This window comes from Lepisosteus oculatus, chromosome 15, assembly GCF_040954835.1.
Source record: "Lepisosteus oculatus isolate fLepOcu1 chromosome 15, fLepOcu1.hap2, whole genome shotgun sequence".
Lineage (NCBI taxonomy): Eukaryota > Metazoa > Chordata > Actinopteri > Semionotiformes > Lepisosteidae > Lepisosteus > Lepisosteus oculatus.
The window spans coordinates 6,008,313-6,033,164 of NC_090710.1; the positions used below are offsets into that span (position 1 = coordinate 6,008,313).

Genomic DNA, 24,852 nt, shown 5'->3' on the forward strand with positions numbered 1-24,852 from the left:
TTACAGGGAGACTAAACGCAATCAGTTCCATTAAAAGGAGCATCTCAACTTTAGCCAAATGCAAATGAAAACCATCTAGTGCCTAATTTGTAAGTGTTGTGTTCCTACTATAACGGACTGTTAATAAGGATCCTGTTGCTCCACTCTGCTAACTGTGTAACACCACTTTGCAAGGCCTTAAAAAAATCACATTACAGCTTTTTAATGGAGGTTGACTACTAATAAATACTTTATTACATTTCTAAAACATATTTAATTAGTATCTTTATCTATTTATAAGCTCTTTGGTCACCAATACTGTTAATTATTCCATCTCTTTTTGATATCTAAGAAATTTTGCAAATTGCATAATGTTTAAGTGTAGTTTGTGTAGAATAGCATGGAATCGTTGGCATTGGTACAAAATGATCGTACATTTCAGACACCAACTGAAAAAGACTTCAGGGTGCAATTTATCCTATGACTCACAATCACAAGGTCTGGCCTACAGGAAATGTTTACTCTTTGCCAACTGCTCGGGATGTGTCTTTTTCATCACTGTGCTGCATTTGTGATCCAAGAGAACTGATACCCATTGAAAGCAAAAGATCAAGATTTGCACAGTTCGTGGAATCTGTGAAATACAACAGTCTACCGGTGTATTTCACATTCAGTAGGCACTAAAAGTAGGCACTATTTTCAAAATAAAATATTTTTAAACACCTCCCAGAGACAGCAAACCTATTACGCTTGCTACACATGAGAGAGTTGTGATACATCTTTGTCTGATGTCAAGAACATTGAAACCATTTCCTACCTTCTCTGTTAACGTGTTCACCAAGCCCTATATCCATTACTTAATCATTTACAGGTCAACTTCAACAACTGCTAAGCTTCTTCAAAACCACACAGTTAAGACTGGCCTGAAGACCACCTTCTGTTTCTCTTCTGTTTTAAAAATTTTTCTTATACTTTATCTGACTAAGAAAATCCAATAAGAAAAAACAAGAAAACTCCAATAAAAGAAACAAATGTGATTGAAGGTTTTAAAAACCAGCCTTCAGCAACCCATTTACAAGATTGGAATTAAAAAATTTGAAGGACGCAAATAGAAAAGCTTTATGACATTCATAAAATTGAATCTGGAACTAAAGATTAGACTCGGTCTGAATGCGGCTTGGCTTTCCTAAGCATGATACAGAAATAGCATTAAAAAATAACTCCAACTGCATCCGTTCAAGGAGGAAAGTTGTATGAACAGGAGATTCTGTAATTTCCTACACCTGTGAAGAAAATCTTACTTCCGCTTGGTAAAACCATTAGCAACATGCTGGAAGAATGGAAATCTACCCCAAGGAAAATAGAAATCCCAAAAATTCTATCAGCCAAACTATAATTAAATTGATTCTAGTACAACAGTACCTTATGTTAAACATATTACTTGGTAAATATTTCCCTTACTGGCCCTGTGGTGGGAGCTGTTCATACAGTAACTACTAGAAAAGGAGAATGTAGGAAAGTTGCATAACTTACTGTTCCCCTCTAGTATCTAGGAAATCTTATTCATAGCCTTACTATATGAGATCTTTAAGTGAATTAAAAATACCCATATCCTTCAAAAACACTACAGTATGGAACAGGAAACTTGAAAACTTCACTAAAATCTAAAATGTAGTTTTATTTTTTATATACTGGGTTTGTTTGATCATACCTCACTAATGGAGTCTAATATTCAAAAACATTCTGCAGTCATAAAAAATAACTTCATTTTATGTGAGCAAAAGTCACGGCTCTTCTTTAACAGCTAACTTATCACCCTCATTTTGTTCCATTTAGCACGATTAACAGAATGATTACAAATATGCAGTTGTTATATAGGTGATAGTGAACTTAAGCTAAGGAGAAGTATGTTAACTGATTTTGCAAAGAACTAATTAAAAACAAAGTATATAATGGGTCAGTCCCTAAAACTGCCAGTTTGTTTAAATTAAAACAAAAATGAGTGCCAGGGGAGTCTTGACAGAACCATTTTAAACATCTACAGTAGATGATTAATCATTTCTCACCATCTAAGCAGGTGTTTACACATCAACCCCACATTAGATGTAACTTACACATTTCCTGAAGTGACTACTTTCAACTGATTCCCCCTGTACCAAGTATTATAGCAAAGCCACGCCAAAGCAGAACAGGAAAAGCTTTCTTAGTTTAAAATAAAATTAACAGAATTTTTAAGCATGGTTCTGAAAAAAATAATTCTTGCTGGTGGGATATGTACATTCAGCTGCTAAGAAATGTTCACATAAATATAACTTAGTTTACAAAACAAACCTGCATCTCAAAAAGCAGTTTGATTGGGGATATGCATTAATGATGCTTTTAAGTTAAATTTCTACATTAAATTACAACGGATTTACAGATTACACAGGCTTAATCATATAGTGATAATTCGTCTTTTAACAGTTTTTACGTTACTGTCTTATCTGTTGCATTGCTAGCAAGGCTTTTGCATTTCCATAGTATGATTTTGTTAAATAACACAGGCACAGGATATCACTAAATGGCCAGTCGTCAGCATATTGTGAGCATATTGGGTGGGTTGAATTTTGAAGCAGGCAGTTGGCTGTTGCTATGAGACAGAGCAAACACACGTTATTGTGTGACCTGAGCTGTAAGTATAAGTAGTGTATTGAAAAAAGTAGAGGTTCCTTTCATGCAGAATAAAATGTTTTTTTCTCTTTTCTTTTTACCTTTCAGTTGAAATTAACCTCTACATGCTCCTTTCTAGCTCTCACACTGACACTTATGTCTTCTTATGTTGAGTATGTGTATTAAAGTTATCAGGCATATAATTAGCTCAAATCATTTGGTTTAACATACTGTACATCTGTTAGTGCTATGTGTAAATATCTAAAGAACCTCTGACATTTTAGATAGATATCTTTGAACTCTAGAACTCTAGACTCAGCGTTGTGTTTTTTTCATCAACATCTTATCATGGTAAGAACCGTTTACAGAATGCCATGTTCTCACGCCTAAACCAGTAGTCAAGTTTTATTTGATGACTTATTTAAGCATCGCTCAGAAATTGTTTCAATTTTAGGTAGTGTCATCACCCTGGCTGTCCCTCTTTTTGAAGACAAACAAGTATCAAGGAAGCAAGAATTTATGTCTGTGTCAAATCACACTATCTTTATGACCACACATTTATGTGTGGTCTGAGAGTCTAGCCGATGCTCAGAGACCATGTGCCTTTGGCAAGAACTGGTGATTTAACATTAAGCTCTTTTTAATTCATGCAATTCAGAACTTACCAAAGAAACAATCATAGGATAACCTATAGGTTATATCGTGAATATCTTATAATAAGGATGTATAATATTTAAGCATCTATGTGCATTTGTCAGTGCACTAAATTCACTAGGCTCCTCTATTCGCACTAGCTGAATTGATAGTTTCAGTAGTTGTAGTAGTAGTGTATAGCAAGTTCTCAATGCAATACTATGAGCCGTTAATACACAGAGAAATCTCATATGTAACATACTGAGTGTTAAGCCAATGTATATTTTGTATTGTAAATTACTATCTAAAAATAGTCATATATCACTACACACCAGACTCGCTGAAATTGGTTCAGCAGAACTCAACCAACTTAACCAAACCAACTTAAGGACATACAGTAACTGAATTCAAACATTTGGGCATGTAAGTACTGAACTTACAGGTGTCTTGTGTGCTGCTGGTTTTTTTCCTGTTCAGCTTAACGTAGCATCCTTCCTGAAAGGCTCTGACTTCTTTTGAAAGAAGACACTGAAACTAACATATGTGGTTTTCAATATACAGACACAATTCTTGCCTCCCACTCAGCAAAAAAGAAGATGATAAAGCTTCATCTTCACAAAAACTTAAGCTTCCAAATACAGTCAATTCCAAAACAGCAGGAATAAAAAAAAAATCAAACCTCCTACAGCTTATACAAAACCCTACTCAAGAGTGTTTTTCCTACTTGAAACATCATGATTAAATTAAAAATTGAAGCAACCAAGTTCTGAGAATTGTTTCACTATTTTTCCTTTCTCTTACTAGTTTAGATTAATTGGAATGTGGATTTCATTGTAATTTATATGAAAATTATTAAATATAACAATCTAATGCAAACTTTGTTCTGTTTTTTTCCATTTAATCAATATGTAAGGATTGTCTAGCCTTAGTACAGCACATAGCATATTGACAGCGGAATTAATAAATCTATCAGACTACAGAGTGACCAAGCGTGTTAGGGATATTTGTGGTCGCAACAATGTTGTGCATTCCATAAAATTATTTAGTATTGTACACATAATAAGGAAATTCCATATTGATTCTTGACAATGCATATTTGCGTCAACTTATATCTAATTATTTGCCTAAATAGCTACTAGTGCCAACAAGATGTATTCAATAATAAAACTGGAAAGGTGAACTCTTTTGAAAGCCTTTTACTTTTCAACAACTTTTTTATGAACAACGCTTGTTTTTCTTTAATCTGGTGCTGCCGTTCCCTTCCTGCATCTTACATCTATAAACCACAAGTTAGCTTTTTTCATGCTTTCATTTGCCTCAGCTGCCAGTTTTCTTTCTTTCATTTCTCTGAATTCACTTCCTAAGGTGGTTTCTTTATTTTGCTCCCTGTATTAGTGTCTTAAGAAGACAGCAATTTAGAAATATTTCTAAAATATTTATCAGTGTTACAAAATCGGATTTCGTGCCGTACGAGAGACTGTTGCTTTGAATGTTGAACCCTCCCTGTTTGTCTTTGGGAGCCCACCAAACCTCTGCTTTAATTCCTGGTTAAAACAGGCATCTGCAATATGTGTCTGTAATATGTGTACCCGTGGCTGTCTGTTTCTTCTCATCTGAGTGAACTGGGACAGCAACATCTGTTGATCCAGCAGGTCCATTCTCTGTTGTCGCTGGATGTCCACTGTGGCTCCCCTTCCAACCATGGACTCATGGGAAGGTTCTGGCGTCTTGAACAAGGGCTCCAGGACACGTGAACTGCAACGGGCTATCCAACGTGGGACAAAGATGATATGCTGCATCTTGAAGATGTTACAGCAATACAGCGTGCCGGAGACCTGGAAAAAAGGAAAGCACAACAAAGGCCATGACTGGACAGCATTATTTTTGAGGTGCACACTAAACACATCTATCCATCCATCTGTTATCAGAAGCGTCTTTTTCCAGGTGAGGGTCAAGGCAACCCAGAGCCTGTCATGAAAGTACAGGCTTTAAGGCAGGACTTCACCTAGAGGAACATGAGAAGGGCTACAAATGAAAGGCCATTCTGCCCATCTAGCTTGTTTGGTAGTGAGCTATTAGGTAATCAATTTGATGATCTCATCCAGCTGGTATTGGCTTTAACAGCATAGCTTGGGAGCTTTTCATACTCCTACAACCCCTTTAGGTTAACATAAGCCTCCTGTTTTAAATGTACTTCCACTAGGTTATATGTTTTACAGTAACTTCCACCTGGTATGGGATGCCAATTTATTGAAAAGCACACACACAAACTGAAAACATTTATATCACCTAACCCAGTCGACATGTACTTTGGAAGGTAGTATTTCACCACGTGAAAACCGAGACACAAGGAGAACATGTAAACTCCACATAGATGCAACTGAAGTCCAGAATAGTCCCCAGTGCTAAGCACTCTCTCACAGTGCTGTGCCCTAAACTCATAAACCGCACATTTCCTCGCGTGTTATATTATTACATTACTGAATATGTTTCTGCCAAGAAATATTTTCCTTTAAATTTAAATTTGTATCCTGTTTACAGGCAACCCAGGTTTGTTTTATCTGATAAGAGATGAACTGCAGGTTTTCACACAAAATATGTCTGTTTACAAGCAATTGCAACACATAGGAAAAGGCCAAGACGGGCTTAGTTGCTTTATTTGATAAAACCATGGAATCTACAGTACTGAGACCAAAGAGTTAGATAGGTCTGCTGAGGAACAATCAAAGGAAGACATTAAAACAGCACAACAAGGCAAGCGATAAATGAGCTATAAATAGTGCGGTGTCACAATTAAATGTAATGAACTTCTGCCCAGAAACCAAAACCAACTTCAAAAGACACTGCCAAACAAACTTGTTGAATCCTAAGACTTCTGACTGAGTGAAAAAATAAAATAATAAAATAATATGCACTTCACAAATCTTGAAGCCAAAGGATAATTTCTGAAGCCAATGTCAAGATGGATATTCATGACGATATTCATCTCCTAGTCCTTATTGAGGCCCAACTGAAGATATATCTAACCTCATTTGACAAATAGCACACAAACAAAATCTTCTTTGTCATTATTTATTTGAAAATAACATCAGCCAGCATTCTATATCTTTGTGTGAAAAAGTAAGTGCTCTATTCCTCTATCACCTCTATTAATAGGTTGTCTAGAATTAGGGGCAGCAAAATATTGCAAATGATTATTGATTTACAACTACATATATATTCAGAAACTTTAAGCACTCAGGTCAACACATCACGTGAAAATAAAAAGAAATATTTGAAATATATATGCAGTATATACAAATGGATCTAAACATAACAAATGTGCATTCATTAACTGGATCACTGCTCCAATGTAAAAGGATTGTATCATAATGCAACAGAAGTATTTAAATGAATTATTCTTCAAAAGATATCGCAGTGTATGGCCTAGCTCAACCAGACTCTGTAACAGCTTCTTCCCCCAGACTGTCAGGCTCCTCAACACCCTGGAATCTACTTGCACCCACCCCAATTCCAGAAACAGGGTTTAAACCCCCCCTGTGTGTTGCCAAATTGTATTATGTATTGCCTTGTAATTTGCACTATCTGCACTTTCCACTATGTGTATCCTGCCTACAATGTCTATGTCAGTGTCCTTTCTGTATTTGTATTTGTACCGTGGATCAGGAGGAGAGATATTTCGTTCCACTGTATACTTGCTGGAATGAAAAATAAACGTGAACTTGAACTTAGTGACTGGGATCATGTACGACGGCGCTGTAGAGTCACTGGATGTGCCATGGGAAGGCTGAATGACTCCTGGGATATAGTCTTGCTCTAATAACACAATTTCACAACTTCCTCATTCAGAAACAGGCAGAAGAGACGACAGCTGGAGATGGGCCACACCATAGGCCATCCTAATTCAGCGGCTGTATTCACCTGAGCTCGGTAAAACCAAAGATGCGAGGAAACCAGACAAATTGAACCGATCAATGATTTTCCGTCTATTAAAGCTTTTAACTTTAATAGAACATTGTATTCAAAATGTGTTAGGAAGAAAAATGAGTAAAAAGATGTTGATAAATAACTGACTTGAAACCAATTATAAATGGTAAAATCCAAAAAGCAAAAAGAATATACTTTTGACCTAAAATAGGAAAACATTGTGGGACATTTAAGTTTAGAAACTTGTGAAAGTGGGCCTGGTTTCTAAGGGTGGGAAGAACTAATTAAAAAAAAAAAGATTATTTTTTACGTCAATTTCAATGCCATATTCCCTTTAGAATTTCCAACACAAACAGGGAGGTCTATGACCCCAAGTGATTCTTCCAGGAAAGAAACTTCCATAGGATTTACTGAAGAAAGATGCGACTACATCTTTTATTGGTAAATATGTTTTCTAGTGAGTGTCACAGCAACTCATTCTGTGTAAATAGTTTTGGTGTCCATTTTGTCTGTGAATCTGTCAGTCTGTCAGGCATAAAAAGAAAAGATTGTGTCAAACATATAAAATACTTTTGCACAAGATAAAAAGAAAGATAATTCAAATTTGTTAAAATGCAGTAGTACTTGCTGACAGATTTACACTTCTGTAACCACAGACACAAGAAGGATAAAAGCCAAATGACAAAAAGATATTTCAGTAGAGCTGTGCCCAATTGCTTTTTTAAGGTGTGTATTACAATTATGAATCTACCTGTTCCTGCCATATTATCAAACTTTCTAAATACTTAGTGCATAAAGTAAAATGATGATTTAAGAGCCTGCAGGACATACAGCAGGCATTGTTTTGAGGCGTACTGCTCTGATATTCTCCCTTTTATGAGACCAAAAGATTTTGAGCTGTTGCCATATCTGTGAAATAACAGATAGAAATGAAAACACGATGTGTTAAAGTGATAATCATCAACAGTGATGCACTTTATATATTTTTTCACAATATTGGATGTAAAAGCAAAACTTGTGTAGATATTGAACCAAACTATATGGACATCAACAGGAAATGATACAGCATACTCTATATAAGGTAACAAGTTAAACTTTCCTGGAACACTAATCAAAATCTTAACATCACCGATCAACTCCTTCCTAAAATGTCAACAACAAAAAAGAGAGAGAAAACAGAAAAGGCTGGCGGTGATTGTCAGAACACAGAATACAAATATAAAAACTGATTTCCAAACCAAGCTCCAATCAATTTGTGGAACATGTTTTAAATCACGCAAGCATGAAATTGGTAGGAATTAAAATATTTCAGTTAAAATGCTAAGAAGTCATTTTCATTATTTTAAAGACTTCACACAGTCTTGTTGATTGTTTTTAACTATTTGTTCTTAGGTACATGCATCCAAATAACAACAAATAAAAGAACATTCAAGTGCAATGTACACATTTACAATCACACATAGTCTGCATATAAGGTCCAGTGTATAATTATAAATATATTTTTATGTTGTGTAGTGTCATTAGCTTTCATGTGTTTTCCCTCTGATTAAGAAACCTATTTAAGATCATTTGGCTGATGCAACTGGTTTCCCAATCTTTCAAAATCCCCATTCATTTTTTCCTATAATTACACAGGTGAATATTTTAGGAAAAAGCCATGAGAAAGACAATAACCAGCATGAGCTGTGCAAAAGGAAATGCTTTGTTATTCAACTTTTCTGTGGCTAAAGGAACTGAAACTTTTGGTGCCAAGAGTTTTTCTAACAGCTGCCACTGAAAGAAATGAATAAGCAATAAAAAAAACATACAGTATAAACAGACTCATATTATTCTACTAACTTACAGGAGCAATTTAATCAAAATATATAAAAAAACAAAGTCATATGTTAAAAGGTTCCATGTGTGCACAATTTCCTATACTTTCGCTTAAATATATCTTAACTATTATAGTAAATAGTAGCGATACTGTGGAAAAGGTACATGCTGTTTTAACTTATTTTTTTAGAGGAAACAGAGGGTGTCATGAATGCTGAAATGTACTACAGGACAATGTGCACTGTCTGTGACTCATAAGTTGGAACAAAATGCCAAGTTCTATCTGATCTCATGAGGTGTATTGGGACTGTGCAGGATGTCACACTGCAATGAATGTGACAGTGTTTCAATAAATAAGGTAAAAAGAGCTCACAAGATAATATACTTTACAGTAAACAGCAACAGGCAAAAACAACACTATGACACAACACTTTTCCTGATAGTGTCCAAGCCTAATTAGGCCCATGGTGGAACCAACCCCATGGATCCATCATACTAGAAATCTGTTCCAAGCACCTGGAGCCACAGTTAGCCATCAGCTGCAAACCATGTGCTGGATTTTTCAAAAGTGGAATCCAGAAATGTAAGGTGACCAGGTGGCCACTGAACGCTGAGAGGCCGCCACCTGTAAAACCTGTAGTTCATGACATTTTCAACATCACGTCAACAGTAATAGCAATATTGCTTTAGACTGTTGGTTCAATGTTGTTATAATATTGTGCCGTCAACAATAATAGCAACAGAGTCAAATTATTTTACTAACTTACTGGTACAATTTCATCAAAATATTTAAAAAAAACAAAGTCATATTTTAAAGGCTGCAAGTGTGTACAATCACCTATACTTATGCTTTAGTATATATTTACTTAACTAATGTAGTAAGTAGTCGCATAACTATTTCAACGGTTTCAAATTAGTAAGTAAATTATTTCAAAGTTGGACTACAAGCACTTCAGTCAAGAGTTTTAGACAGTTTAATTAGAAAAAAAAATTGCTTCAACAAAAAGAGCAGTAACAAAAGTGAATCATTAACATACTGTAGGAAATAACACATTTTTCCACAGCTTAACAGCACAATCACTAGCGTATAACAAAAGGCAAACCTGCATCCCACAGCTTCTACTAAAGCTAAAAACAATCTAAGTTCACTATTTCTGAATGTAGCTGTTGCTATGCAACAAAGTACCAACTTAACACAGAGCAGCATTTATTTTTTCTACAGCTGCTGACCTTTCTCAGCAAGATGTCTGACATAATATTTTAAAGAGCAAATTTCTACAACTTGTGATTTCTTGTGAGTTCAGCAGCTGCTTCTAGTCAACCCATGAAACAGCTTTTGGCCCACTGATTTGCTATTTTTGGTTTAAAGGGCAGAAGAATCAGAAATTCCCAAGAAACAAATCATCCAAGTCATAAATATTCAATATTCATTGGCAAAGTGCATCTGGGCATTATCATGTAGCAGGACATACTGTAGTGCTCTGACATGGCAATCCAGATTTGTTTCAACAAACGCTGTCCACATTGGGGATGCAGATTTCAGCTCTGGTGTTACAAGTACAAAGAGACAGTAAGGTCCAGCGTTGACACTCACCCTGGCAAAGGAAACCCAGATGTTCCAAAGCACAATAGCTTTCTCACTGATGTGAAATGCCTTGGATTTCTTTTAAGGACAGGACTGACAGGTGTCTTCACATTGCAGATATAGGTTTATCAGACCCACCCATGCTTTATCTCCTTCAACAAGGAGGAACTGCACCCCTTCTGCATGGTAAGTTGTCAGAGTCCAAGAGAACCTTATGTGTGTTTTAAGTGAACATACACAAGATGCTTTGGTACCCAGCAGGTATACAAAAAACTGTTCATGCTCGATTCTCAGCATGGCTCCCAAGGAAATATTGGGTTTGTCCACAACAACAGCATCTTTCACACATTCGCTTTCCATAATCAAGACTTTAACGTGGCCAAATAGTTTTTTCTGTGGAGACGTTGCTTGGATTCCCAGGTTGCTGATCATTACAATTTTCAGCCAAGCCCATGCTGAAAGCACAGCACTATAACCAAACTTGTCTCCATGACATGATGATGGACCAGTACACTTCGACAAGCTGAAAAAATTCTTGACATGCTGAAATTGAGATACACTAGGCAGAATGTCATACTGCAGGGGTGTTTATGAATGAGACGGTGTTTCAATAAATTAGGTAAAAAGTGTAATCCCTCACTATACTAGTTTTTGTTTCTATAAGATTTAGTTTACAAGATGAGCTCTTGCAAAGTACTGCTGAGATTTTTTTGTTTCTCACATCTCCTTGGATGAGAAAATTGCTATTTGTATTTTATTACATTTTAACCACTGTACTATACCATTAATAAGCTAGTGACTTAAGCACGTTACTCAAATAATTAACAAGGATTGCTATTGTTTTCATACTAACAGTAGGTAGTTTTGTGCTATATATACTAAGGTGGAGTTTGGGCGCATAACCAACAATAAAACCATGATACACCATTTTCCTGGATAATGTGCAAACCTCAGTGTTTGACCATATTTGTACAAGGTGAATCATCTATAAACTACCATTACAACAGACAGCAGACTTGCTCCCACAGACACATCACAAAAATGCAATGTCTCTACAAGGAAATTGTGGACAGTACTGAGGAAGATAAGGAAGATGATAGGACACTTTTCGGTATCTTTAGGCTACTGAAGGGGAATTTGTTTAACTGTCCATGAGTTACAGGTGCAAAGCCTTAGCCAGGTTTGAGTTTAAGCAGGTTTGAGAATTGATAAAACATGCCAAATTTAAACTCAACTGGCAAACTGGCACATCAATAGCCAAATAAAACAAATCTTAAATTTTAAGAAAAAATGACATCACACAAATATGTAATCCACATTTCAATATTAATAAAATTAATAAATTGTCACAAAACGCAGGGACTACAGGGAGTTAATAAATTCAGAGTTAAAATACGTCAACTATAATGTGTTATTGTCTACCTCATAGATTTTATCAGCCTTATATAATCACATCATATTAATATTCTCAGATACAAGTAAAAATGCATTTACTATCATGAGCTTAATATCAAACATGTTTGGAATAATAGTTAAACTCTTGAGAATTATAATATGAATAGTTTCATACTCAAAGATCCGGCAGCTAAATGTCCTTGATGAGTTCTAACTTCCCGCTGACAAGACTGGCTGGATTGGTCCATGGTCCAACTTGGCAGCTGCTTGCTCTGTGCAGCAAGTGTCCCAGGTGCAGAAAGAGGAACAGAGCTTTGCCTAGCATTGCTGGGAGTATCTCTGCCAGAAGTGGGCAGAGTCTTGCCTAACTTTAGTCTTTAAAAACAAAAACAATCTGTGCACAGTTGTCTTCTTGGGTCCAGCTACAATTTAGACAGCCAGGAAAACTCATTCTAGCTATATATTGGTTTTGAAAATGCTTGAATATTCAGGTTGTCAACAAAAAAACAAAAATATACTGTATTGGGCAGAAATCTATACTTTACTGACTCATTCTCTCAGTCTAGTATCTTTGAAATCGTATCACTTTTTTATTTATAGTGATTTCTTTAAATTGGGAAAGAATACAAAAAATACCAGTTCTAACATCTGTAAAAGTGTACTGATGATCATTCTTCACAGAACCCCAAAATGTGTACTTCCTGAATATATCACTACAAATGTCTGTGACAAGCTGTTGCACAGACTTTGCTTAGTTTTCTCTAATAGAGAAGAAAACAAAATCCTGTGTGGCAGTTTCACAGAAAAAAGAATGACGAAGAAATGTATGCTGCTAGTTACAGCAAACAGTTATGAAAATACCTTAACTTTTCAATTTAGATGAACATTAGGTTTTGAAAATGTACATTCTGAATTCAGCTTGTTCATCATACAGTACAGGTTAATAATTGCAGAATGGAATTATTGTCGAGTGTGCTGTGTTTTCTAATTAAAGTATAGTTAGGGCGTCTCATTTTGTGTTTTTAACTGATAAACACTGATAAAACACCCACTATGAATTAAAAAGGAAATCTGGATTTATCCAATAAGCAATGCAAAATGCCCACTGGATTCCCCTCTTCTCCCATTGCTTTTTTTTTAAGTGTTCACTCAATGAATATATGTTTATCAAGTATTAATATTAAACACTTAGAAGAGCACAACTACCACACTAAAATACCAAAGGTTGTCAACTAGTTCACAACTTTTTTGGCAAACAAATTCAAAATGCAGTGTGCAAATGCTGTCAATGAACCACGAACACTTAGCAGCCAAATCATATGCAATGATACTAGAATAACTGAACCAGGAATGCATGCAAGCCCTAAAATCCTTGAATGGAGTCAACTTTTTAATACACGATCATAAATACTGTACATTTTAATTCTGTTGTATAGAGATGTTGGTGTGAAAAAAACATGTTTGTACTCTTTATTTTACTATATATACTGTAGATGGTGGATGACCAGTGCCAAGAAGCAATATAGATACTAAATATTAAACTAGAAAAAAATAATGAACAAAAATAAAAGGGTGGTTAGATACTATGAGTGTGTGCTGTTTTAAAAAATATCTGCACCGCTCATTACACGTTTGAAAATACTGCAATTCTAAGAAAAAAAAACAAAAGTCCTGCCATTCCAGCAATTCCAGCCAAAAAGCAGTTCATAAGAACACAGGTTGAGCCCTGCTGGTGCAGAAACTGCCATGGGCAATGGCATTACTGACTGCTCATAAATAAAAAATAAATAAATTTGAACCTATTTCCTATTGTGTCTTCCATGTATAAGCCCCACCTTGAATCTATGTGTGCTGATGCTGGCCTACATCTGACCCAGTTCCTAAACGCAGGCTTGTTTGCAACAGGAAGGAGACAGTCACCAAAAACAAACCCACAAATGTGTTTCAAAGAGCTACTGTAGCTCAGATTGATCTCTAACAAAACAGAATACTTAAATTTGGCAGAGGATTTGTATGACTTGAATTAGAGCTTGGTAAGACTTTGAGGAACAGAAAGTTCCTGTGGCTGGGTAAGCCATGGTTGTGTGGTTGAAATAGTGAGTAAAATGTACAAACTGAAGCCTTCATGGTCTGTAACTACATACAAACAAATCAAATGGTGAAACATGAACCAGGGGACACAAGTAAAAACTATGTGACAGTGTATTTTCATCCAATACATTTACAGAACACTAGGTCAGTGGGTGGGCTAATTATTCACATTGAACTCAAATGGTAGAATTATAGTAGTATTATAATTATACATACAGCTGGAAAGGAGTGAAAGTATATGTTATTACATGAGTCAGCATACGGATGGCTCTAGATTCAATGTCTATCATCTGACCTCCCTGTCAAATTCATGATTATGAAAAGAATGTCATATAAAGTTATACAGTATTAGTGATTTAATTAATGTTAATAAATGCCTGCATCTATAGTTAATAAGTCACTGTTCTTTAAACATTTACTCACCAAACCTGTAAAAACATACTTCTGTGGTAACTGATTTCACTGATTGTTGCTGGCTAACCTCACCTCTTACATATTAACAAAGCAAACCCACTGTGACAGAAAGAGGGGTTTTATTTTGAAAATCTGTGACAATTGAACTTACATATTATTTGATGTCACTCATTGCTTTGCTTGAAATGCTGGAAATTCTGTTTTGGGGTTAATGTCAAGGACATGCCAATAAAGGCAGAGAAAATCTGCTTTCCACACGGCATTTGTTCTGCCGGTAGCACACTATAGTATCATCTGTGCAATTAAATGAGTGAAGTCAGGTGACACTGTGAAGGCAGCAACACCCTGTGTTTTTTTCACACCCCTTTTTAAGACTATTAGATTGGAACACACTTGCCCGACTGAGCAGAACAGCTCAAGTTCAGTAATAAAAAGGGGAGAGTACATTGCTGCCTCTTGTTATCACGCTCTAGAATAAGAGAACACATGTTGTATTATTATTAGTCGGAAACGTTTAAACTAGGCAGAAAGTGCAAAGGTGTGAAAACAAAGGTTAATGCAAAATCGTACACAGTTCTATTTTAACAAAGTAGGCAGCACCCACTTTGCTTGCCCTATTCTCCAAAGGATTGTGGGAGTCTGGTACAAACTCCCCAGCCATGTTGCTGAACTGATGCCAGGCCTTCTTTCAAGAAATGGCTGGATCCTTTAATCACTTAGCATCTAACTAAAGAAGGGGCTAGATGTACAGAATGGCCTCCTCATATGTTCTTATGACAGCTCCAACATGCACCTGTCTCCTCTCCAGCACGGTCCTCTAGACTACCACTTCCCAGTGTTCATCATGCCAATATCGCTCCATTACAACATCACCATCAGTGCAGAAGTTTGTTTAGATTTTCAGAGGGGTGTGTGACTTCCATGTCCATCCCTCAAACCAAGCAGGATAAAGACAAAATGTTAATAAATGTTCTTTCTTTATCGCAGGTGCCTTTACTGGGGTTTGTTAGTATTTTATCAACAGGGAGCTTAGGAGGCTCATCTGATTTCCAAATTCACACTGAATCCCAAATCAACATTTCACCTCAGTAAGCTTTTTAATATGATGTTAGGGAAATAGTAAACAGTACTATTATTCATTTACAGGTTGTGAAACATATATATTTTTTTAAAATAACAAGGCATTGGGAAATTAATATAAAAAATTAATTACTAACAGTAATCTTCAATCAGTAATGTACTGTGTATATAGTTACTATGTAAAACAAGACATTACCTGTTAAAAATACAGTATTCCCCAAATGTTGTTAATTAAAGGTAACTTTCCCCAATCCTGTTTCTAACATATAAATAACAATCAGAACAACTAGTAATAATACAACTCTTATTGTCATTTTGTATCGTTTAACATGATTTCTTTAAGCACATGCACATAAACTACTATACAGTGTATATCACACAAACCATAAGTTTAATCCCATTGATAGATAAAAAGACAATAATTTACCCCACTATTCTTACTACTGTTACTTAATTCTACACTGGTTCAGTCTCACACCCAGCGTGTTTTGCAGACTGATAGCAACACCTTTGAACAGGCATGTCTTTGTTTGGTCACACATTTAAAAAAACATCCACCCTTACACTGGTCTTCAACACAAGTGTTGAAGAATAACTCTGTTATGCTTTTTTGCCCAGACAATTATTTCCATCTGATAGAATAGAATTTCCGAACAGAGAACATACTATATTTTTTAACTTATTTGAAATTATAGTCTTAGAAACTGTCTGGTTTTCCCTGCTGCTTGTTAAACAGGTTTCAGGCAGATAAATTGAGGAAGACAGTTACTTTCTGACTGACGCCACTGGTGGTGTTCCACAACGCTCCATTCTTGGTCTTGATTTAGTTTTCTAGTTCTTCTTGGTGATTTCTGTTCCTATTGTTTCTTGGCATTGTTTTTATTTTTATACAACTTAACTTTTTCAGTCTTTTGTTCTTCCTTTGTTTACAGTGTTTTTTTTTAATTTTGTTTTAAGTGCTGCACATTCTTTTCCTGAAACACACTTTATAAAAATAAACTGAGCTATGACTTCTATAAATCCTATACAGTATTTGTACCAAAATCACATCACAGTAGCCGCTAATTATTAGTATCACAGCAACAGATTAATTTCAAGAATGCCTTCCTTCATTTTTTGAAAAGTAATGCTACCCTTAAAACTGTCTGGTATAGAATTTAATCTGCTCCTTTAAGTCGATGAAGCAGGTCAGTAACCGAAGATAACAAGCATCACTAATTAAAATAGTGCATAAACTTTACTTTTTCACAAAAAATCCAATATATATCCACAGGTACCTAATTTTCTGAAAATATGAAGGGAGTAGTTGATAATTCTCCAGTCAAGTACATAGGGAATGTGATGTTACTTTAAATGTCAGTTGGAACTGCACTTTCACATTCAAGTAGGAGGCTCATTTTACATAAGTTCAGTCTCAGGAGTACTGTCATTACCTTTTCTGTTAAGACCACATCCTGGCATTTGTGAAAAGGAAAATAAAACTTGAATAATAATAACAACGCAGAGATGATCTGAAGCGAAAAATTAAAGAGAAGATTTTAAAGAACTGAAACCAAAGACCTGAACTTACGCACAGTGTCATCCCCCATAAAACATCAAATTAGATTCTGGAAAAAATGAATAACAATCTGATGATATGAAAGGGGAAGTGAGTATCAGTGAGAGCGTTGTGTAGAGGTGTCAGTGACATACTCTAAACATACCCAACACTGGAAATCTAGAGATTGAAACAGTCAGCTCCCGCGCAAAACCTACTGATGTTGTGGTCGGTCATATCCATGAACCACAACTGTCAAAGCTTCTCTCCTTTAATTATAATCTTTTTTCACATTAAAACATCTGCTCATAAAGTTACATTGTCGTCACATTATTCTTCAAGTAAACAAAACCTTATTCATTTATTAAGATTTCTGTACAACTAGACTGACCAATTTCTATATTCCAGCCCTAAATCTTCCAACATTTGCATGCACTCCTGGGTTATTGACTACCTAAAATGAGTCCAGCAAAAGGTAACTGAATCACACTATTGTATATATATAGTAATGATGTTCAAATATTATTTCTTTCTACGGGATTAATAAAAAAATAGTTTTTTTGTTGTATCGCCCACTACTTTGATAGTAAGAATCTTCCACAATAAATATTTAAAGATATTTTGCTAAAATAAACTCTTCCAGCGATGTTATATTTTGTAGGATTATAAAGGTATGGACAGTTTTTTTTTAAACTAAATATGTTTCATCAAACTTGAATGCACAAATTGAACTCATATTGGTAAGAGAATAATGTTAACTAGAAGTACAAGATGCAATTTTGTGGGTTTTATGTAGCAAATGCTGTGGGGAAACAATTAAAAATGTAGATAGAATGATAGGATAGAGAAATAAAATTTATATAAAGAGACAGTAAAATTGTAGAACGTACTAGAAAGGCCACAGAGACAGTGTATTTTGGAGTAGTGATATTGGACTGCCAATAAGTGTATGTTGCCAAAATTTACAAGTTTACTAGAATTTAAATTATTTTTTTTATTATGTTACTGATTACTCATGCCTCTGAGCATACTTTAAATAATGTGGTTGAGAATGAATTCCCCTTTCTCTCTACAAAATGACCTGCAGTCTCATTTCTCTAACAGAAATTCCCATACCGAAACCCTGATATATGATGGTTTAGGTGTTACTTGTAATTGTTTTAATTTCTTCGTCTTCAAATGAACAAGATTCACATTGCTACTTGACATCATTCAATGGCACTGATGAAGATCCAAAAGTGGAGGAACAAACCATTTTCTGAACTTTGTAGAACTGTACAAGGCAGGTGGAATAGAAATAAAAACAGTCCATATGCTGATGAAATATAGCTTTGTTAAAGTTATAGGAAAATGTAATAATTAGGTGATTTAAAAACAAGAAGACAATACTTCTTAAGTAATAAGACAACAGAAGATCTTTGTTACCAGTTAAGAAAATCCATTTAACCATCTAATTTTAGCAACTGCTTTATCTGTAGATGTGTACAGCGAGCTGGAGCCCAACCTGGCAGGCACAGGATGCATCATGGGGGAAGGGCGGCACTTTAGAGATACCAGATAAACAACAGATGGAATAAAATCTCAAATCTATGGCCTCTGAGAACTGAAAACTCAACAGGCTCCTTACAAATGCTCTGAGGAATACAGCTTATCACTTCAAACGGGATTCTTTTTTGCACAATATCCACCTCCTCATTGTAATTTCTTTTTCCAGTAACACCCACTGTTGCACACTGAAATGAAGACAGTGCACTAACCACTTATTTTGTGGGGTGTTCTGTTTTTATTAGCTATATTTCTAGACATACTGTACCAACATTTTACTGCCTTCTTCTTTTGTCAGACGGACTGTTGGTAAATGTTTCACAATTGATTACAACAAAAGTTGTTAATAAATAAGGTTCAGTGTGTTTATTTCCTGTTGTGTCTCCATGAGAGAACCCTTTATTTCAGTATTGTTACAGAATCAAGCTTACACCTGTTAGAACCTGTTTGCTATTGGATAATTAAGATCACCTAGATTTGTCATCATTCTATCAATCTGTCTGTGTTGACTTCAGTGTTTCGATATACTGCATAGTCAAAGGTCAAACTGAAACTAAACATCTTTGAATGATGAAGCTAAAAGAAAATGAATCCTCATTTAAAATGAGAAGCACAAAAACTGGATATATGAAAATTAACAATTTGCAATATAATAAGAAAGAAACCCCTACCAATCAGGCAAGACTTTGTAGCATCTTCAGTTATATCATAACAAGTAACAGAGCTAGCACAACAAAACCCTGAAACAACATTAAAAAAATACTTACAATCTCTACACTGCTGGAGTGATGGTATTAAAAACCACAAACCTCTTATCAATACCAGTGCAAGAAAAACTAGATTAGAATGTGCTTAATGCTAAGAAGAAATAAAACTAACCAGAACGTTTACCAAGGTGATGGAAAGGTTCAACTGTGGAGGGAGAAATAATTTGCAGATGCCCCAAAGAACACCACCTCATCTGTGAAGCATGGTGAAGGTAAATCCATGGCCTGGGCCTCCATGACCACCTATAGAACTGTCTCACTCCTTTTTATTGATTACGTAACTAATGCCAGGAGCACCAGAACACCAAAAGTTTATAGAAACATTTTGTCTGCTTATGTAGAACAAAATACTTCCATATATATTGAGCGGTACTTCAATGACAGGAAAATGAGCCAAGACATCCAACCAATGCAACCAAGAAGTTAATCATGAGTAAAAAGTAAAAAATCTTTTACAGGCTAAGTCAATCTCCACATTTAAATTCAATTGGTCAGGTATTTTACATGCAAGAAGAGGCAAGTGGCTACAGCAACTCCAAGCGGCTTCGGCAAAGACTTGGCAAAGCATCTCAAAGAGTTTGGTGAGCTCAATGGTTTGCTAACATTATACACTAATACTGTTGCCTTAAATAGATATGCAACCAAATAGTGAACATCATAATGTCCCAATTTGTATGGTCACTCGGTTGAACAAAATATCAGTTTTTGTTTAAAATCTGATCCAAAGTTTCAAAATAATAAATGATATGGAATTATATTGTAATTTGTATTCATATTAACCTCATGACCACAAATACAAATTGATTGACTATGAAGAAAAAATATATTTTATAAACTGCAGAATTCAGAGACTGTTTTAAACAGCAGATACAGGAACCAAAATGATTCTACTGAAAAACTTACATAACTAAATTAATTATACAGAATAAACAAGGAGAAACAAAAGCCTATCTAACATCTGCAACATTGACAAAGGCTTTTGTTTCATTAACCTAATCCTCCTCAACTAAAGATTTTAATGAAGCCCACCATTTTACCCAAATACAGTATGGTACAGTATATACAGTAATATTTTTAATATACTTACCAGCCCACTGACTGCATTGATCCACATGACAGAGCTTGATGTTAAGAGCTACAAAATCAAGAAAATAAAAATTAGAGATATTCTAAATGTGTATGCCAGAACAGCACTACAAATCACACTACAATGGATGCACTGATCGTTATGTTATGGAGGTTTCAATAACATCATTCAGCTTTATGACTTGACTTGGCTCTACAAGAGATCATGACATGCTTTGGCATTAACGGTGTTGGCAGAGTTGTGATCATCTACCTGGCCATGTGGTCACCATGAAGAGATCGTCAGTATGCCTTACATGGAGTGAGTCACGGTGCTGCTGCAAGGGAAATTCTGTGGGCGTGGAAGCAAAGCCAAATCAGAAAACCTGGGAACGGCGGGTTCAATTTATAGTGGGGCAGGAAGTTAGGCCAGTTGGGTTTAATGAAGTGGGTTTAATGAGGGAAATGTCAATGCCACACTTTTCATTTCTTGCATGTTTTCCTGATCTCAGAGCATGTGAAGCTGAAGGCCTGCTAACCCAAGACAGGCTGTTAATGATCAGGGCTTTTTGAGACCTTCAGTTTCAGATTCCATTACAAGATTTTACAATCAAATGTAACATAGTACGAGTGGCACTAACCACTGTAATTCTCGGAATCTACAGTGCAAATAATTTGCATATAAAGTTAACAGGGAAAATTTGAGATTATGCTTCTAAATATCATGGTTTACTATTTACAGTAACCCTATATAATACCATCTACCATGAAGGCCAGTGTGATAACGCACAAACCACTGACATTTTAGCTTGGAAGGGTAAGCAGTTGCATTACTGTCAACTGTAGGCAAGCATCATCTGTGGGGAAAAAACTATCAAAGGGATCTGTGGCAAAACACTGCTATCAAAGTCAGATTTCAATACATCAACATTTTTAATATCTATTACAATTTATGGAAAGCGAATGTTGCATAATGGTATTTTTTATGATTACAAATGTACTGTATGCTACCAGGTTAAATTATATTTAATTTAAATTTTCACAAGAATTTAAGAAACATAAAAAGTGACTATAGAACTGAGAGGAAGATATTTGACCTCTTTATCTCTTTTGGTTGCTTTTATCAGCACCTGTCATTTTTAAATAAAATATTATAAAACACACCTTAATATGGACCGGAATTGATATCCAATCGTACACCTATTTTATAGTTTAATAAAAGCATATCTAACTGACCAAAAACTCAAGATACAAATTAAAGACTCTTCAGTTACCCAGAGGACTCCAACCCTCATCCTGGAGAGACCCAATCTAATCCAATCAATTTATAGATCACCAGTTTCTACAGATTGGAAATGTGCAAATGAACGATGGATTAAAATGTAAACTGTTCAATTAAGGTAACTCTGGTCTTTTGGAGATTTGGGTCTCAAATGATCTCAACATTACTTTCAGTAGTTCAAGAAATTACCTGCTTAATTAATCACAATTAAAAAGGTTTTAGAAATTGCAATTTAATAATGACCTATAAAACCTGCTAAATTTAAAGATCTCTAGAACCAGGGTGGAAGGCCCCTAATAAATCAGAGTTATTTTACAACTTAAGAAAAAGTGGCTTTAGAAATTGAAAGCTACAGTAACTCACATACAATCAAGCATAAATGAATGGCTGTGGTGGTATAATATCATATAATATCAGAAAAGAAAAGGTTTTAACCATGTCCAAGTATTTTCCCTTCCTGTTAGGAAGGGAACACCTAATACATCTAATACACAATTATGTTTGGTATGCTTTGCACTTTAAATATGCACTTTTTGGCATACCGAATTATTATATTGAAAGAAACGCTAAAAATGAAGTCTTAATATAAGTGAAAATCAAACACTAGTTAATTAATTGATGGCTGTAGTTCTGACAGCTGAAAGTCAAAAGGGATGATAGACATTAAGGTGCTATTCCCACCTAAAAAAATTGTCATGGAATCACGAGAACATAATTCAGGATATGCTCATTATCCCTTCTTCACTAAGTTCACCACTTACTAATGAACTAATAATAATTTAATTTAATTAATAATTTAATGTGTTTACACCCATTTTCCAACTTAAGCAAGGGTTCTGTTCCACTAGGCATGCATTGTGTGAACACATGAGAATTTCCATTCATTTTTCTTAATGAAAAAAAACAAATAATGACAATAAATACACACCAAATATTGCAAACATTTGAAAAAACCTACAGTTAACAATAACTGAAACTTTGAAGAGAGAATGTATAAATAGGTTACTGTACATGGCCTTATCCCACACTGTACTGTACAGGACAAATGATATGACCTGTTACTCATAATATTTGGAGAAAACATGTACATAAACAAAGCGAGACTGACTGTAAAATGGCACTCTGGTCGATGTTGGTGGTGACCTCATTACGCTTCGCACCTTTTATCTACAGAGGGAACTCACCGCAATGCTCTTTATGCACCTAATATATTTTTTCTGTAACTAGTCAATTTTGTTATGGCACCTACGGGAGCTTTAAAATAGAGCAGAATTCATGTAAGTTGAGTCTTAAATAACCCAGGGAGTGGCAGTATTTAAAAGAGCTGTAAGTCATATCAACAGAAGCTGGCGCAAGGCGGTGTCTCCCTGTTACTGTATCTTCACCCTTCTGTCAACCAGAACCGTCAGACTGCATGATATGCTTCCTTGACCTCAGACGTCTCAAAGCACACCACCACAATTTGGAAACTCCAAACTGCAGATACTGTAACTACTGCTGTCTTGTAAGGTTTAATACAGTCTAAAAGCGGGGATATTCATTTCTGGTTCAAATGCATTCATGAGAGAGGCCGACTGTGTTGTACACATCTTACAAATCAAGGAAACCACACCTTACCAATTTAGATGCTCAGATTAAGTAGCCCAGGCTTTATCATATGATTTGGGGAAGTTTTCAAAAACTGTTTGTTGTGTGGAGAATACAAAAACTCATGGGAGCTGAGCAACATTACCTTTTCTTAGAAATGACTGACATTTTGCAATATTCGCTCATCTATGACTAAGACTGAATATCATCGTGAAACCTGTTGTACTAAAGTAATTGTGATTAGTAAAATCGGACAATATTAACTATTGTAGAAGCTGATGTAATAGATTAATAGCATTACATTTGTATTGCATTGCGGACATTTGGTGCCCAAACAAATTGTGTGCAGCGGTTGCAGCAGCAGTGGTTCACATGGAATAACAACACCCAAGAAGAAAATGCAGTAGGAATGTTTCTAGAGAAATTAGGCATAAGAAGCTTTGGCTTCACTCTCTTGGCAGTGGGTCAATCACCTAGTCTCTGGACAAGGAAAGTCAGGACCCTTAAGCAGAGTGGACCTGACCAAGGGGGAGCTGCACAGGTGGAGATGGGTTTGGAAGAGGGATGGAGAATGATGAAGGAAAGAAGAAGATGGAGAAGAGGGCTTGTTATGGTACGTATAGATTTTCAGGTAGTGACATAATGGAGGATTACAAGTTAGAATAATAGAGGTGAAGGACAACTTGGTTGCAGTCATCCCTCCTAGGCTTCCATTAAAATCTCCACTTAAACTTGCCAGGCTTTAAGCATTTAATTTTAGAAGATAACCCCTCTACTCCATATTTATATTAACAGATACAACTATAACATTACAGCAACAGGCTATATATAACCAATGGCCTTAGATACATCCTGTGTAGAAAACTAGTTCACGTGGTGAAACATGGCGTGTGAGCAGTGGTTACCGACTGAATCTAACCTCTATAAAGACTCCCAAGGACAAAATGTAAATTTTTCTTGGTTTTCTGTTTCGCTTTAATCCATTTTAAAGAGACACTGACTATTTGACTGACCTGTCGTGGAAATAGAATAAACCGTAAATTGAGAATTTTCTCTTTTAGACTTTTAAAAAATTTAAAAAAACATATTATCCCTTTATTTTTACCATGTCTTTACTATGATTTTACTCTTGTTCACTTAGCTCTACTTTTTCCCATGGTACATTTATGACAGTAAACATCATTCAGGGGCAGATGTTTTCAAATCTACGTCAAGATTTACTAGCTTTAGAATTTAAATTAGAATTTAAATTCAATATCTAAAAAAAAAAACATGTATCTCTTCTTGGACGCGGTGTAAAAAATGGTCACCAGATTCAAGAAAAGGTCACCTAAACCTAAGACTGAAGCATAGTAAAAAGTAAGGGCTATAGAGAAGCTGCATTCTTAACTTTCAGCATATTTCATTAGTAGAAGTGACATCATTCAAATGACTTTAGCACACCTTACTTACATGTAGCATTTGGTATTGTCCCTGCTCAGGTGTGCTTAGAGTCACAATG

The 24,852-nt window shown here is 35.5% G+C and overlaps 1 protein-coding gene across 1 annotated transcript in view; it reads right to left on the reverse strand.

Moving 5' to 3' along the window:
• Nucleotides 1–24,852, reverse strand: part of ubac2 (UBA domain containing 2) — a 90,578-nt gene that overhangs the window by 13,777 nt on the left and 51,949 nt on the right. The window contains exons 6-7 of the mRNA XM_006638906.3: nucleotides 20,505–20,552; nucleotides 4,851–5,096 (exon numbers count right to left, since the gene is read on the reverse strand). Of these exons, the coding sequence (XP_006638969.1) occupies nucleotides 4,851–5,096; nucleotides 20,505–20,552 (294 nt within the window). The remainder of the gene's footprint in view (nucleotides 1–4,850; nucleotides 5,097–20,504; nucleotides 20,553–24,852) is intronic.